General features: G+C 42.1%; 1 protein-coding gene across 2 annotated transcripts; it reads right to left on the reverse strand.

Moving 5' to 3' along the window:
- Positions 1-9,096: 9,096 nt before the first annotated feature.
- LOC135510541 (uncharacterized) lies at positions 9,097-11,380 on the reverse strand. 2 transcript variants are annotated; one of them, XM_064931554.1, is made up of 6 exons: positions 11,300-11,380; positions 10,796-11,161; positions 10,329-10,679; positions 10,008-10,148; positions 9,738-9,799; positions 9,097-9,621 (listed from the first exon to the last, which is right to left on the reverse strand). In XM_064931554.1, the coding sequence occupies exons 1-6, from the start codon at positions 11,361-11,363 to the stop codon at positions 9,490-9,492; spliced, it is 1,116 nt and encodes a 371-aa protein (XP_064787626.1). In that variant the 5' UTR covers positions 11,364-11,380; the 3' UTR covers positions 9,097-9,489. The 2 variants fall into 2 exon arrangements, with proteins under 2 accessions (XP_064787626.1, XP_064787625.1); XM_064931553.1 differs by having other exon boundaries at positions 9,508-9,799.
- Between the last annotated feature and the right edge of the window lie 2,454 nt (positions 11,381-13,834).

The following is a 13,834-nucleotide window of genomic DNA, read 5'->3' on the forward strand; positions in this document are numbered from 1 at the left end:
ATCTGGTGAACACTACACAGAGACAGGAACAATCACCCACGAAATACACAGTGAAACCCAGGCTACCTAAATACGGTTCCCTATCAGAGACAACAAGAATCACCTGACTCTGATTGAGAACCGCCTCAGGCAGCCAAACCTAAACTAAACACACCCCTAATCAACCACAATCCCAATGCCTACAAAAACCCCAATACGACAATACAGTAACATAAACCCATGTCACACCCTGGCCTGACCAACTAATTAACTAAAACACAAAATACTAAGACCAAGGTGTGACATGTAGACCTTACAGTGAAATGCTTACTTACAAGCCCTAATCAACAATGAAATTTAAAAAGAAAAGAAAATGTAAAAAATACCTAAAAGAAAATAAGAATAAGAAATAACAGTAACAGATAATTGAAGAGCAGCAGTAAAATAACAATAGTGAGGTTATATACAGTACATGGGGTACCGGTACAGAGTCAATGTGTGGCGGCACCGGTTAGTCTTGGTAATTGAGGTAACATGTGCATTTAGGTAGAGTTATTAAAGTGACTATGCATAGATCATAACAAAGAGTCAGCGGCAGTGTAAAATGGGGGGACAATGCAAATAGTCTGGGAAGCCATTTGATTATATGTTCAGGAGTCTTATGGCTTTTGGGTAGAAGCTGTTTAGAAGCCTCTTGGACCTAGACTTGGTGATCCGGCACCGCTTGCCATGCGGTAGCAGGGAGAACAGTCTATGACTAGGGTGGCTGGAATCTTCGACAATTTTATGGGCTTTCCTCTGACACCGCCTGGTATAGAGGTCCTGGGTGGCAGGAAGCTTGGCCCCAGTGATGTACTGGGCCGTACGCAGTACCCTCTGTAGTGCCTTGTGTACTGAGGCCGAGCAGTTGCCATACCAGGCAGTGATGCAACCAGTCATTCGTGCAGCTATAGTACATTTTGAAGATCTGAGGACCAAGGCCAAATCTTTTCAGTCTCCAGAAAGGAAATAGGTTTTGTCGTGCCCTCTTCACGACTGTCTTGGTGTGCTTGGACAATGTTTGTTTGTTGGTGATGTGGATGCCAAGGAACTTGAAGCTCTCAACCTGCTCACACGGTCATGTCTCTGACCTCCTCCCTATAGAATGTCGTCATTGTCGGTCAACAGGCCTACCACTGTTGTGTTATCTGCAAACTTAATGATGGTGTTGGAGTCGTGTTTGTCCGTGCAGTCATGAGTGAACAGGGAGTACAGGAGGTGATTTACCACGCACCAATGAGGGGCCGCCCCGTGTTGAGGATCAGCGTTGTTGCCTAACCTTACAACCTGAGGACGGCCCATCAGGAAGTCCAGGATCCAGATGCAGAGGGAGGCGTTTAGTCCTGTCACGACTCCGACAGAAGGACGCTCCCCTTCCCGTTCGAGTGGCGCTCGGTGGTCGTCGTCGCCGGCCTACTAACTGCCACTGATTATTTCCTCCCCCTCCTTATGTGTTTATTGAGTGCACCTGTTTTGAGTTAGGTAATTTAGTAGTGAGGCTTTATTAGTCAGCCGGCCCGCCTGGTTCCTTGTGCGGGATTAATTATTGTGACCGTCTGTTTGGTGTACTTGTGTGCACGTCTATGGGTTTCATGTTTTCCCATTTCGTGGTTTTTCCTGGACAGTTTAAGTCCCCCTGTTTGGGGCGTTTGTTTGTTCATTACGCCTTGTGTTTTCGTGGAGTTGGCTTATGTTCGCCGTTTCTTTGTGCATTAAAATAGCACTCCCCTGAACTCTCTGCTTCCTGCGCCTGACTCCTCACCCACTACACTCAGACCGTTACAAGTCCTAGGGTTCTTAGCTTAGTGATGAGCTTTGAGGACACTATGGTGTTGAATGTTGAGCCGTAGTCAATGAATAGCTTTCTCAAATAGGCATTCCTTTTGTCCAGGTAGGAAAGAGCAGTGTGGAGTGCAATAGAGATTGCATCATCTTTGGATCTGTTAGGGCTGTATGCAAATTGGAGTGGGTCTAGGACAGGGCTGCACAACCATCTTCCTGGAAAATTACTGTCCTGTAGGTTAAATGGTAGAGATCTTATAATAACTTATTATCGGGTGATATCCATCAATGCCCTGGACCTCACTTTATCACGAACCCCAAACGGCCTATGCACCCATGCTCCTCTTGCGAACGGTGGATAAAGAGTAAGCTTTGGTATGTTTGGAATGCGCGCAGTGGATTCATTTAAAATGCAGCGATTCTAGCTTTGTGGTCAATGAAGCTTACCGTTGCTGTCGGTGTGCTGTACCCGCGGGGTGTGTGAGCATTGAAGGTGGAGTGGGACCAGAGGACTACTGAGGGTGGAGAGTGCACCGGAGGAGGGGGGGGGGGGTCCACAGCGGAGCGGAGACAACCAGAGGCGAGTGATGGGGGACACGGTGGTGAGGATGATGGAGTTGCACCTGGGGAGGCGTGCTCCATGGCGACAGAGAGGCCACCGGAGGCAGGGCAGTGGGAAGATGGCAGCACAGTGGGAGGCGAGTTACAAGTGGATCAGAAATTCAATGAGGCCTTGGGGAAGAAGGGCTTACATTTTGTGCACTTAAACGTCCAAAGCCTACTACCGAAGATCGATGAGATACGCCTGTTGGTTTGCAAATCAGAGGTGGGTGTCATGTTTTACTGAGACATAGTTCATCTGTTTGTGACTCAGAAATAGATAGGTACTTCCTGTTGTCAGGAAGGATCGGAATCAGAACGGTGGGAGAATATGTGCGTTTGTATGATCAGACATTGCTTTTAATGTCAGATCGGATTTAAACGCTGATCTGGAGATTGTCTGGCTGGATATCTGCCTTCCCAAAACCAAGTCGATTTTGTTGGTGGTGTGTTATATTATAGGCCGCCCAAGCAGAATGCATTCTATGAAGGTCTTGAAATTGTGTTGTCAAACTGTAATGATTCCCTGTTGACGGAAATCATTTTGTTAGGGAATTTCAATACTGATGTCTGCAAAAAGAATAGCCCAACCCACAATGTATTTATGAACTTTTGTAGAACACTTGCTCTGACCCAAATGATAATATAATCCCACCAGGATATGTGAAACAGTGCAAAGTACTATTGACTTAATATTGGTGTCTGATAAACCTAAAATATCGCAGAGTGGAGTAATAGTCTATGGAATCAGTGAACATTTTATTACATTTTGCACAAGAGGACTTTTAAAGATATATTTAAGTGTCACAAAACCGTTAGAATCAGAGGACTCAAAAAATACTGTGCAGAAAAGTTTAGGGAGGAAGCGGGTAAAAATGACTGCTCACCTGTGTTAGATAGAGTAGGGGTAGACAGTGCCTGGGAAGCCTTTAAATGTTGATTTCTTGATGTGGTGAATGTGATGGCTCCCATTAGACGGGTCAGGGTAAAGCAGAGATTATTATCTCAGCAAAGTAACCCCTCTTAGCTTCATCTGTCCGGCTCTGTGCTTCATTTCTATGACGTTTATATAGGACAAAATCATGCTGCTCTTGGGAGTTCTTACATTTCTTAAAGGTCTTATTCCTTGCTTGGATAGATTCTAGAATCTCATGATAAAGGAACTAGGCTGTAGTAGAACTACCAAAAACAAACTAAATAGCATTGTACTGAACATCAAAGGGGAGATGGTATGTGAAAAAGCAGAGGTTGCCAATGAATTCAATTCTTTTTTTACTTCGGTTGCCAGCAAGCTGGTTAGCAAGCTGCCCACCAGTTCTGGTTTGTATGGAAGCAACCAAGTCAAGAATTATTATGTAGAGTTAGGGGTTCAGCCAAACTCTTTTTCTTTTGCAAAGGTAGCAACAGCCAAAATAGTCAGTATGCTGGCAGAGTTTAAATGCTCCAAAGCCACAGGTCTGGATAATATTCCTGCAAGGTTTCTAATAGATTCTGATGAGCAAATTGGCCATTCTTTACGCATATTGTTAATCACTCTCTTGAACAAGGCACCTTTCCCAGGGACATGAAACAAGCTAAAGTTATACCTCTGTATAAGAAGGGGATAAAGTCTGACCCTGGGAATTATAGGCCTGTATCTATCCTCTGTGTAACATCAAAGATCCTGGAGATAATTGTACATTAGCAAATGTATGAATATGTTAACAAACAGGGTCTAATGTATGATTTTCAGTCGGGTTTTAGAAAAACACACTCCACTGATTCATGTCTACTTTACTTGAATGACTTCATCAGGAAAGAGATTGATGAGGGAAATCTGTGTGGAGTGGTACTGCTTGACCTACAGAAGGCCTTTGAGACAGTTCACCACTGTCTCCTAATCTCCAACTGGAGGCACTGGGGTTAAGCAGTATCCCTCTAGGCTGGGTAAAGTCCTATTTATCAGGTAGGGACTAAGTATTAGAGGTTAATGGTTCACTGTCTCAGGCAAAACCAATGAGTTGTGGCGTTCCGCAGGTGAGCGTGCTTGGGCCTCTGCTGTTTTTAGTGTATATTAATTATATGAAAGACACTTGTTCTTGCCGTCTTTTTCTTTATGCGAATGACTCTACACTTCTGGTGTCTCACAAAAGTAAAACTATGTTGGAGAGAATACTTAGCACAGAGCTTACTAACATTAGCAAATGGCTTGGAGATAATAAGCTATTTCTGCACTTAGGGAAAACTGAAGCAATTATTTTTGGATCCAGACCTAAATTGTGTAGGTCGTCTGAAATCAGAGTGGAGACAGGGGGTGAGGTGCTGACTACCAAAACCTCTGTTAGCTACCTGGGATGTATCCTTGATGGAAGCTTGGGAGGTGTGAGCATGGCCAATAAGGTGCTAGGGAAGGTTAATGCCAGGACTAAGTTTTTGGCTAGAAAGTCCAAGCTGCTTGATAAGGACTCCATGAAAGTGCTAGCTACTGCCCTCATTCAATGCCATTTTGACTATGCCAGTACTTCCTGGTTTGGGGGCTGATCTAAACGTATGAAGGAGAAGCTCACAGATAGCCCAGAATAAGTTGATCAGGGTAGTATTGAAGGTGAGTCCACGTACTCACATAGGTAGGAGCTGCTTTCAGGAACTAAACTGGATGCCTATTGAGGCTAGGGTGTCCCAGATTAGACTAGGTTTGGTTTACAGTGATTACTTTCCCCATGTTAGGGATGCACACAATCACAGCACTAGATGTATATTTAGGTGTTGCTGAGGTGTGCTTATACAGGTTCAGGAGTAATGCTGGGAAAGGTACCTTCTTGTATACTGGAGCCTCAGAATGGAATGAGTTTTCTCTGCCTATAAAAACAACATCCTCTTTGGACAGCTTTAAACATAAAGTAAAAATATGTTTGATGTCTTCTGTGCCCATATGAATAACCCCTATGATGTAACTGGAATGATGAGATAGATTATCTTCTTTTATGTTTTTGTTTAATTATTTCACCCGCCATACTGTGTTCGATCTTGTCTCGCCATCTTGTCTCAAGAGGACCACAATGGAAATAAGTCCCAGACTTTATTGTGTGTTATCCTCAATGATTTTATTCATGTGCATGTATGGCTTTTAAGTTTTATGTGTGCTTGTTTTTTTAAATGGTCGAATTAATAAACTAAACTAAACTAAAGGGCTCTGCTCACACTGATCCCTACTGTCTCCATAAGTGTAAATGATTCTTAGACAGGATTCCCAACTTACATACAGATACAGAACAACGTGCAGCCTACTATGCAGCCTACTCAATCACTTTTTATAGCTACAGTTTACAGGCCTCCTGGGCCATATACAGCGTTCCTCACTGAGTTCCCTGAATTCCTATCGGACATTGTAGTCATGGCAGATAATATTGACATTTTTGGTGACTTTAATATTCACATGGAAAAGTCCACAGACCCACTTTCAGAGCCATTATCGACTCAGTGGGTTTTGTCCAACATGTCTCCGTACCTACTCACTGCCACAGTCATATTCTGGACCTAGTTTTGTCCCGTGGAAAAAATGTTGTGGATCTTAATATTTTTCCTCATATTTCTGGACTATCGGACCACCATTTTACTACATTTGCAATCACAACAAATAATCTGCTCAGACACCAACGAAGGATCATCAAAAGTCGTGCTATAAATTCTCTGACAACCCAAAGATTCTTAGATGCCTTCCCAGACTCCCTCCGCCTACCCAAGTATGTCAGAGTACAAAAATCAGTTAACCTCTCTTGGGTAGGGGGCAGTATTTTGAATTTTGGATGAATGTGGTGCCCAATGTAAACAGCCTGTTACTCACGCCCAGAAGCTAGGATATGCATATGCATAAGTAAAGGAATTACAAAAGTCAGAAATAGCAATAAAATTAATCACTTGCCTTTGAAGATCTTCATATGGTTGAAGTCACAAGAGTCCCAGCTACACAATAAATGTTTGTTTTGTTCGATAAAGTCCCTCTTTATATCCCAAAAACTCAGTTTTGTTGGTGCGTTTTTTTCCCAGTAATCCACTGGCTCAAAGGCGGTCAAAACATGCAGATGAATACATCCTAATTGTACCGGTAAAGTTTGTTGAAACATGTCAAACAATGTTTATAATTAATCTTCAGGTTGTCAATTGTCTAAATAATCAGTCATATTTAAACCGGACAATAGCATATTCAATAGAAAGGAAAAACAACGAAGGGCGCGCAATCGGTCACGCCGAAAACCAACTCTGCATTTTTCCTCCGTCCACTGAGAGAAAGGTCTCATTCTTCTTCATTTTTCAGAAAAGAAGCCTGAAACAATGTCTAAAGACTGTTCACATCTAGTGGAAGCCACAGGAATTGCAATCTGGTCCGAACCCATTAGAAACTCTATAGGCATTCAATTGAAAAGTACCCACATCAAAACAATCCCACTTCCTGGATGGATTTTCCTCAGGTTTTCACCTGCCATATCAGTTTTGTTATACTCACAGACATTATTTTAACAGTTTTGAAAACTTTAGAGTGTTTTCTATCCAAATATACCAATTATCTGGTGCGCTTCATTCAATATTCCACCGGTTTCCCTCCTTCAAAATGCATATAAAATGAATCCAAAACTACCCTAGTATATAAATAAACTATCCAATTTAAGACAGAGAATAGTATGTTCATTACTGGAGATAAATAACAAAGAACGCGCTTCCATCCACGCGCATGGATACACTACAACCTTAATGGGAGCCACTTAGAAAAACTACAACTTCGAGCTCATTTTTCCAAAAACCAGCCTGAAACTCTTTCTAAAGACTGTTGACATCTAGTGGAAGCCCTAGGGACTGTAATCTGGGAGGACTTCGCCTCATAATAAACATGAAAGCCATTGGAAACAGTGGAAGGCTGAATTGTTTTGTGGGGGGATTGTTTATCCTCGGGGTTTTGCCTGCCATATCAGTTCTGTTATACTCACAGACATCATTGTAAAAGTTGTAGAAACTTTAGAGTGTTTCCTATCAAAATCTACCATTTATATGCATATCCTAGCTTCTGGGCCTGAGTAACAGGCAGTTTACTTTGGGCATGCTTCTCATCCAGATGTCGAAATACTACCCCCAAGCCATAAGAAGTTTTAAGGCAAGGTTTTACTGCTAATCTACAAAGCATTACATGGGCTTGCTCCTACCTATCTTTCCGATTTGGTCCTGCCGTACATACCTACACGTACGCTACAGTCACAAGACGCAGGCCTCCTAACTGTTCCCAGAATTTCTAAGCAAACAGCTGGAGGCAGGGCTTTCTCCAATAGATCTACATTTTTATGGCTCTGGAGCAACGAACCGCCCTTGCTGTCTCTGCCTGGTCGGTTTCCCTCTCTCCACTGGGATTCTCTGCCTCTAACCCTATTACAGGGGCTGAGTCACTGGCTTTGCTGGTGATCTCCCATGCCGTCCCTAGGAGTGGTGCGTCACTTGAGTGGGTTGAGTCACTGACATGATCTTCCTGTCTGGGTTGGCACCCCCCCTTCTTGGGTTGTGCCGTGGCGGAGATCTTTGTGGGCTATACTCGGCCTTGTCTCAGGATGGTAAGATGGTGGTTGAAGATATCCCTCTAGTGGTGTGGGGCTGTGCTTTGGCAAAGTGGGTGGGGTTATATCCTGCCTGTTTGGCCCTGTCCAGGGGTATCGTCAGACAGGGCCACAATGTCTCCCGACCCCTCTTGTCTCAGCCTCTAGTATTTATGCTGCAATAGTTTAGGTGTCGGGGGGCTAGGGTCTTTCTTTCTCTCTCTCGGAGGACCTGAGCCCTAGGACCATGCCTCAGGACTACCTAGCCTGATGACTCCTTGCTGTCCCCAGTCCACCTGGCCGTGCTGCTGCTCCAGTTTCAACTGTTCTGCCTGCTGCTATGGAAGCGTGACCTGTTCACTGGACATGCTTGTTTCAGACATTTCAACTCTCTAGAGACAGCAGGAGCGGTAGAGATACTCTGAATGATCGGCAATGAAAATCTAACTGATATTTACTCCTGATGTGCTGACCTGTTGCACCCTCGACAACCACTGTGATTATTATTATTTGACCCTTCTGGTCATCATTGAACATTTGAATATCTTGGCCATGTTCTGTTATAATCTCCACCAGGCACAGCCAGAAGAGGACTGGCCACCCCTCATAACCTGGTTCCTCTCTAGGTTTCTTCCTAGGTTCTGGCCTTTCTAGGGAGTTTTTCCTAGCCACCGTGCTTCTACACCTGCATTGCTTGCTGTTTGGGGTTTTAGGGGTTTCTGTACAGCACTTTGAGATATCAGCTGATGTAAGAAGGGCTATAAATCAATTTGATTTGATACAGTCTGTATTCATTGATGAATCAGTGATGAATTTCTCTTTAAAATGCTTACGCTTTCAAAAAGTTGTGATATCTATCTTCAAATGGTGTAAAGTCAGAGTTACTGCTTTGCATTTTTTCATAATTTGAGTTGGTTTCTGAGACTAGCAGCACATACAATGCCTATAGAAAATCTACACTAACATTGGATGTTTTCTTTTTTACTGTGTTACAAAGTGGGATTAAAATTGATTTATTTGTCATTTTATCAATGATCTTAACATAACACTAATAAGATTACCTCGTACAAATAAGTGGTAAGAATTTGGCAAGTCTTAAACGCATGAAATAAAAACATGTTTATCTAAATATCACACAAGCAAAAAGACAGGTTACAGAGTTCGTTGTCACAACCATTACCACCAAAAGGAAGAGTTCAGACATTTGCAAAATCATTAAACATACAGTATTTTTTGCAAAAGCAGATATATCCAGTCAGTCAACCTCAGCCACTATTGCAGAGGATTTGATACTTATGAAACCATCCTAGTGTCAGCTTTCACACTTGCTGAACATTTATGGTCTGCATCTGAATGATTCTACATTGATATTAGGAGAGTATGCCAATGCAGTGACAGTCTCTTCTGCTTGGCCCGACTATTACATTGTATAACAAATGAGGAAAGTACAAAACAGCCAAGTCACACGGACACAGTAAAGCTCAAAGTGGAGGTCAGTAGGGCTCAACTTAAAATGATGCTGATTGGAGGACTGTCACATCCTGACTTGATGACTCACACCAGAGTAGATGGTTTCTTCCTCTCTCTGTTCTCTCCTCTGTCTCCTTGGCTTCTTGTCAGTGAACTTTAGCCCAGCATAGTTCAGGCCATCATCGTCACCGTGGAGCTGTGGGGATGAAACAGACTCAAATCCGACTCTGGGTCAAATCTAATGCTGTAATCTTTTGCTTTAACAAACGTCTCCAGACTCACTCTTGATACAGTACAATTGATCCTGCTAACCTGTTGGTCTGAGGTGTTGGAATGAGGATTCCCATAGTGGCTTTGTTGAAAAGGGGTCCCCGCTAAAAGACAAATATCAAAATATTCAATATATTGGAACACTTTTCTTGTTTACTGATAAAAACACATACTGCTGTGAATGTCATATTTTCTGCTTCAGAATGAAGTAGACCCGAGAGGGATGTGATAAAAGGAGGTCGAGCCTTCACCCTACTTTATGATCTATAACGATTATTAATGTTACTATTAGTATGAAGACATTTACTGTACCTGCACAGTGTTCACATTGTGACCTCTTCATTCTCACACAGAGGATAACGTTGACAATCACACTCACAATCACAGTAGTTGTCAGGCAAGATATAATGTTGAGGAAAAGAAGATTACTCTGATCGCTCAACAGGTCTGAAACTTAAAAAACAAGGCGTGATTATTTTCGATTATTCTTTATTCCTCTGTGATTTTGGCATAAAAATGAGCTATACAAGTTATACTTGAAATCTAATATGAATTGAAAGTAAAAGAACTACATATTGATATTTTCTACCATTTGAGAGAAAATGTGTGATAGTTTGGTTATGCACAGCTTACCTTCGATGTCCAGCTTGGTTCCGTTCCCAAACAGTATCTCCCCACATGAGGCCACAGCACAGTAGTAAGTCCCAGCATCAGAGAGGCTGAGGTTCCTCTTGGGGAGGTTGTAGACACAGCTCTGTGTAGGAAACCCAGCCTCTGGGCAATTCTCACACTGATCACTCCTGTCTCCATTGTTGTAAATGATTCCTGGATGGGATTTTCCTGAGCCATGTCTGAACCAATAGACACTGTGTTCTCCTGCACAGGTCTCAGTGTGTATTGTACAGTTCAGAGTCACAGAGTCTCCTGGCTGGACTGACTCAGACACAGGCTGCTGGAGTACAGACATGCTGTTGGAACCTGAATCTAAAGAGAGTGAGTAAGATCATTGTGTGTACGTTCTATTTTCCTGAGATATTAATTAATTTAGCATTATATGAACACACTTCAGTACCAACTTGTTTAAAAGCAAGTTATTTTACCTTTGACAATTAAAATAGTTCCTTCTCCAAATCTGACTTTGCTCACTTCTATAGCAACACAGTAGTATGTAGCTGAGTCTCTTGACTCTGTCTTTGAGATGGTCAGGTTGAAGCTGTCAACTCCTCTCTTCACACTCAAACGTTTAGTCTCAGTAAAGTCTTTGTTAAAGTTGTTGGAATAAAAACTGTTTTGAGTGTGATAAAATGATGATGCCATGAGAAGAGGCTTCTGTCCAACAGTTTGCTTGAACCAAGAGAGCCTGACCATCAAATTAGATCGACAAAAGCAAGTGAGAGATACATTTTGTCCCAGTTGTGTAACTATCAAAGGGTCTGGTTGGATTACATCCTTGTTAAGCGCACAACCTGTGAAGAAAACAAACTAAATAAATCAAAGACAAAGGTATTGTACAGAATTATACATTATTGTCATTATTCAGACTACATAGTCAAAAAGACATGATATGAAAAATAAAAGGAATCATAGGAATATTTCTTACTTACCCAAATTGGCGTAAAACAATAATATTGTCCAATATATAATCATAATTTCCTTTCTGAACTGCATAGTGTGAGGGGTCTGACAGCAGGGCACCTTTTATATGAGGACACTCATCGGGTAATCATTATGAAGTAGGAGGAAACACTGAACTAAGTGATTTTATTGGCTGTCTGAACAGGCATAAAACATGTGATAAAAACTTCAATCTAACATGTGTCCTGTGGCATACCATAGTTAGAGCAGCCCTTCAAATGATGTACAGTCAGAGTTACTGGTTTGTATTTCATCATCATTTGGGTCGATGGCTGAACTGGTACATATGTCCTCTTTGACACAGGGGGGTTACATTGTATTTCTCACTTCATGACTGTAGAAGGCAGTTCAAGGTTTCAGGAGGAAGTGAACTCTAGTGAGTTTGGCAACTTAAAAAAAATGCAATACTTGATACCTGGTGCAAATAAGAGTTTTATTGAAATATCATATAAGCATTAAGGCAGGTTACAGAGGTCCATTTTACAACCATTATCGTTAAAAGTAGGAGTTCATATATTTTCAAAATCATTATATACATTGTGTTGTACACTTCTACAAAAACAAATGTATCCAGTCAGTCAACCTCAACCACTACTGCTGAGGATTTGAGACTTCTGAAAACATCCTAGTATCAGCTTTCACACTTTCTGAACAATTATGCTCTGCATCAGAGTGATTTTACTTTTAAATTAGGCAAATCTTGGCCCCTGCAATGGCATCCTAAAACAAGATAGAAATGTATATAATAGCCAGTTCACACTGGAACAGTCAAGATCAATGTGGAGTTCATAGGAAGAGTGGAACTTAATTTAGAATGATGCCTATTGGATGACTCTCACATGTCACATGCTGCCTCTATGACACACCAGAGGAGATGGTTTCTTCCTCTCTGTTCCCTCTGTCTCCTGGCTTGGTGCTCTTTTTGTCAGTGAACTTCAGGCCAGTAGAGTTCTGGCCATCATTGTCACGGTGGAGCTATGAGGAAGAAACACACACTCACTCAATTCAAACTCTATGTCAAAACTAATACTGTACTCTTTTGCTTTAATATTCTAATCCATTCCCACTCTTGGTACAGCAATTCTGCTAACCTGTTGATCTGACGTGTTGGCATGAGGATTCCCATACTGGCGGAGAAGGGGTTCCCACTAAAAGACATAGACAAAACATGTAAAATAATTGACATCTCTTCTTAAAAGGCGGACTACCATGTCTTCTTTTCTTCTGAATTAACAAATGATACCAGAGTACCTGCAAATAGGTTGCTGTGTGTGTGAGGCGGGTGCTAGTGGCATGAGAAGAGTAAAAACTATTCATCACTACAGCATAAAGATGCCTGCATATGGAATAAATAAGTACATTCAACGTATTTTGTCTTGATTATTGTGAAACGCTTTATTTATCACAAGTCATTGTCAAATGAGTGAGGCAAAGAAGCAATGCACCTAATTCATTACAGCTACAGCTAACAAAGTTAGGCTGCGTCATTCATCCAGTTCTACTGTCTGATCCCAGAGTACACCATCTCATCCAACATGTTGCTTCTCTGTCTTCTAGACCTGTTCTTCTTGTTGCTCAGATTCAGAGCTAAATAATGGAGACGGTCTGCATCTTTGGCCTGTGAAGAACAATTATAAAATGTAAGGGACTATTACTATATGTTTTTATTGTTACCCCTTTCACTCTTCTTTATATGATAGTTCAACATCAGGAATTCTGCTTACCCCTGAATCTAAAGAAGAGACTGCTGGACCTTTTGTCTGAGAGACGGGTCCTGAAAAGAAAGACAGAAGAGATAATGATACAACTCCTTCTTCCAGTAAAGGTACATCTGGTGAAGTCAAAGAAGAGCAACTTCTATCAACGACTTTACCTGTTACAGTACACTAAGAGAAGAGGGTCTGCGCTATTGTCTGGGAAATTATTGCACAATTTCTTGTGTGATCTAAAAAACTAGTACTGTATGCAGTTTTACACAGTAGATTATACAATAGATAAAAACAAAACTGTACGATGTTTCACCTGCCCTTGATGTCTAGCTTGGTCCCATTCCCAAACAGTATCTCCCCACATGAGGCAAGAGCACAGTAGTACGTCCCAGCATCAGAGAGGCTGAGGTTCCTCTTGGGGAGGTTGTAGACACAGCTCTGTGTAGGAGACCCAGCCTCAGGGCTCCTCTCACTGGATGGGATTCTCCTGAGTCATGTCTAAACCAATAGACACTGTGTTCTCCTGCACAGGTCTCAGTGTGTTTTTTTACAGTTCAGAGTCACAGAGTCTCCTGGCTGGATTGACTCAGAAACAGGTTGAGGTACAACGGTTGGGTTTCTGGATGCAGAACCTGACAAAAAAGTTTTGATGTCAGTAAAGGTGTTTCCTATTGTCACGACTTCCGCCCAAGTTGGTGCCTCTCCTTGTTCGGGCGGCTTTCTGCGGTCGTCGTCACCGGCTTTCTGGCTGCCACCGATCCACGTTTCTTTTTCCATTTGTTATGTCTTGATTTT

Source organism: Oncorhynchus masou, chromosome 23, assembly GCF_036934945.1.
Source record: "Oncorhynchus masou masou isolate Uvic2021 chromosome 23, UVic_Omas_1.1, whole genome shotgun sequence".
Lineage (NCBI taxonomy): Eukaryota > Metazoa > Chordata > Actinopteri > Salmoniformes > Salmonidae > Oncorhynchus > Oncorhynchus masou.

What these genes read in the sequence shown, in the direction of transcription:
- LOC135510541 (XM_064931553.1), bottom strand. Translation starts at nt 11,363, where the DNA reads ATGCAGTTCAGAAAGGAAATTATGATTATATATTGGACAATATTATTG. An exon ending in AACTATTTTAATTGTCAAAG is followed by an intron (nt 10,680 to 10,795) that starts GTAAAATAACTT and finishes CACTCTCTTTAG; the next exon opens with ATTCAGGTTCCAACAGCATG. An exon ending in AACCAAGCTGGACATCGAAG is followed by an intron (nt 10,149 to 10,328) that starts GTAAGCTGTGCA and finishes TTGTTTTTTAAG; the next exon opens with TTTCAGACCTGTTGAGCGAT.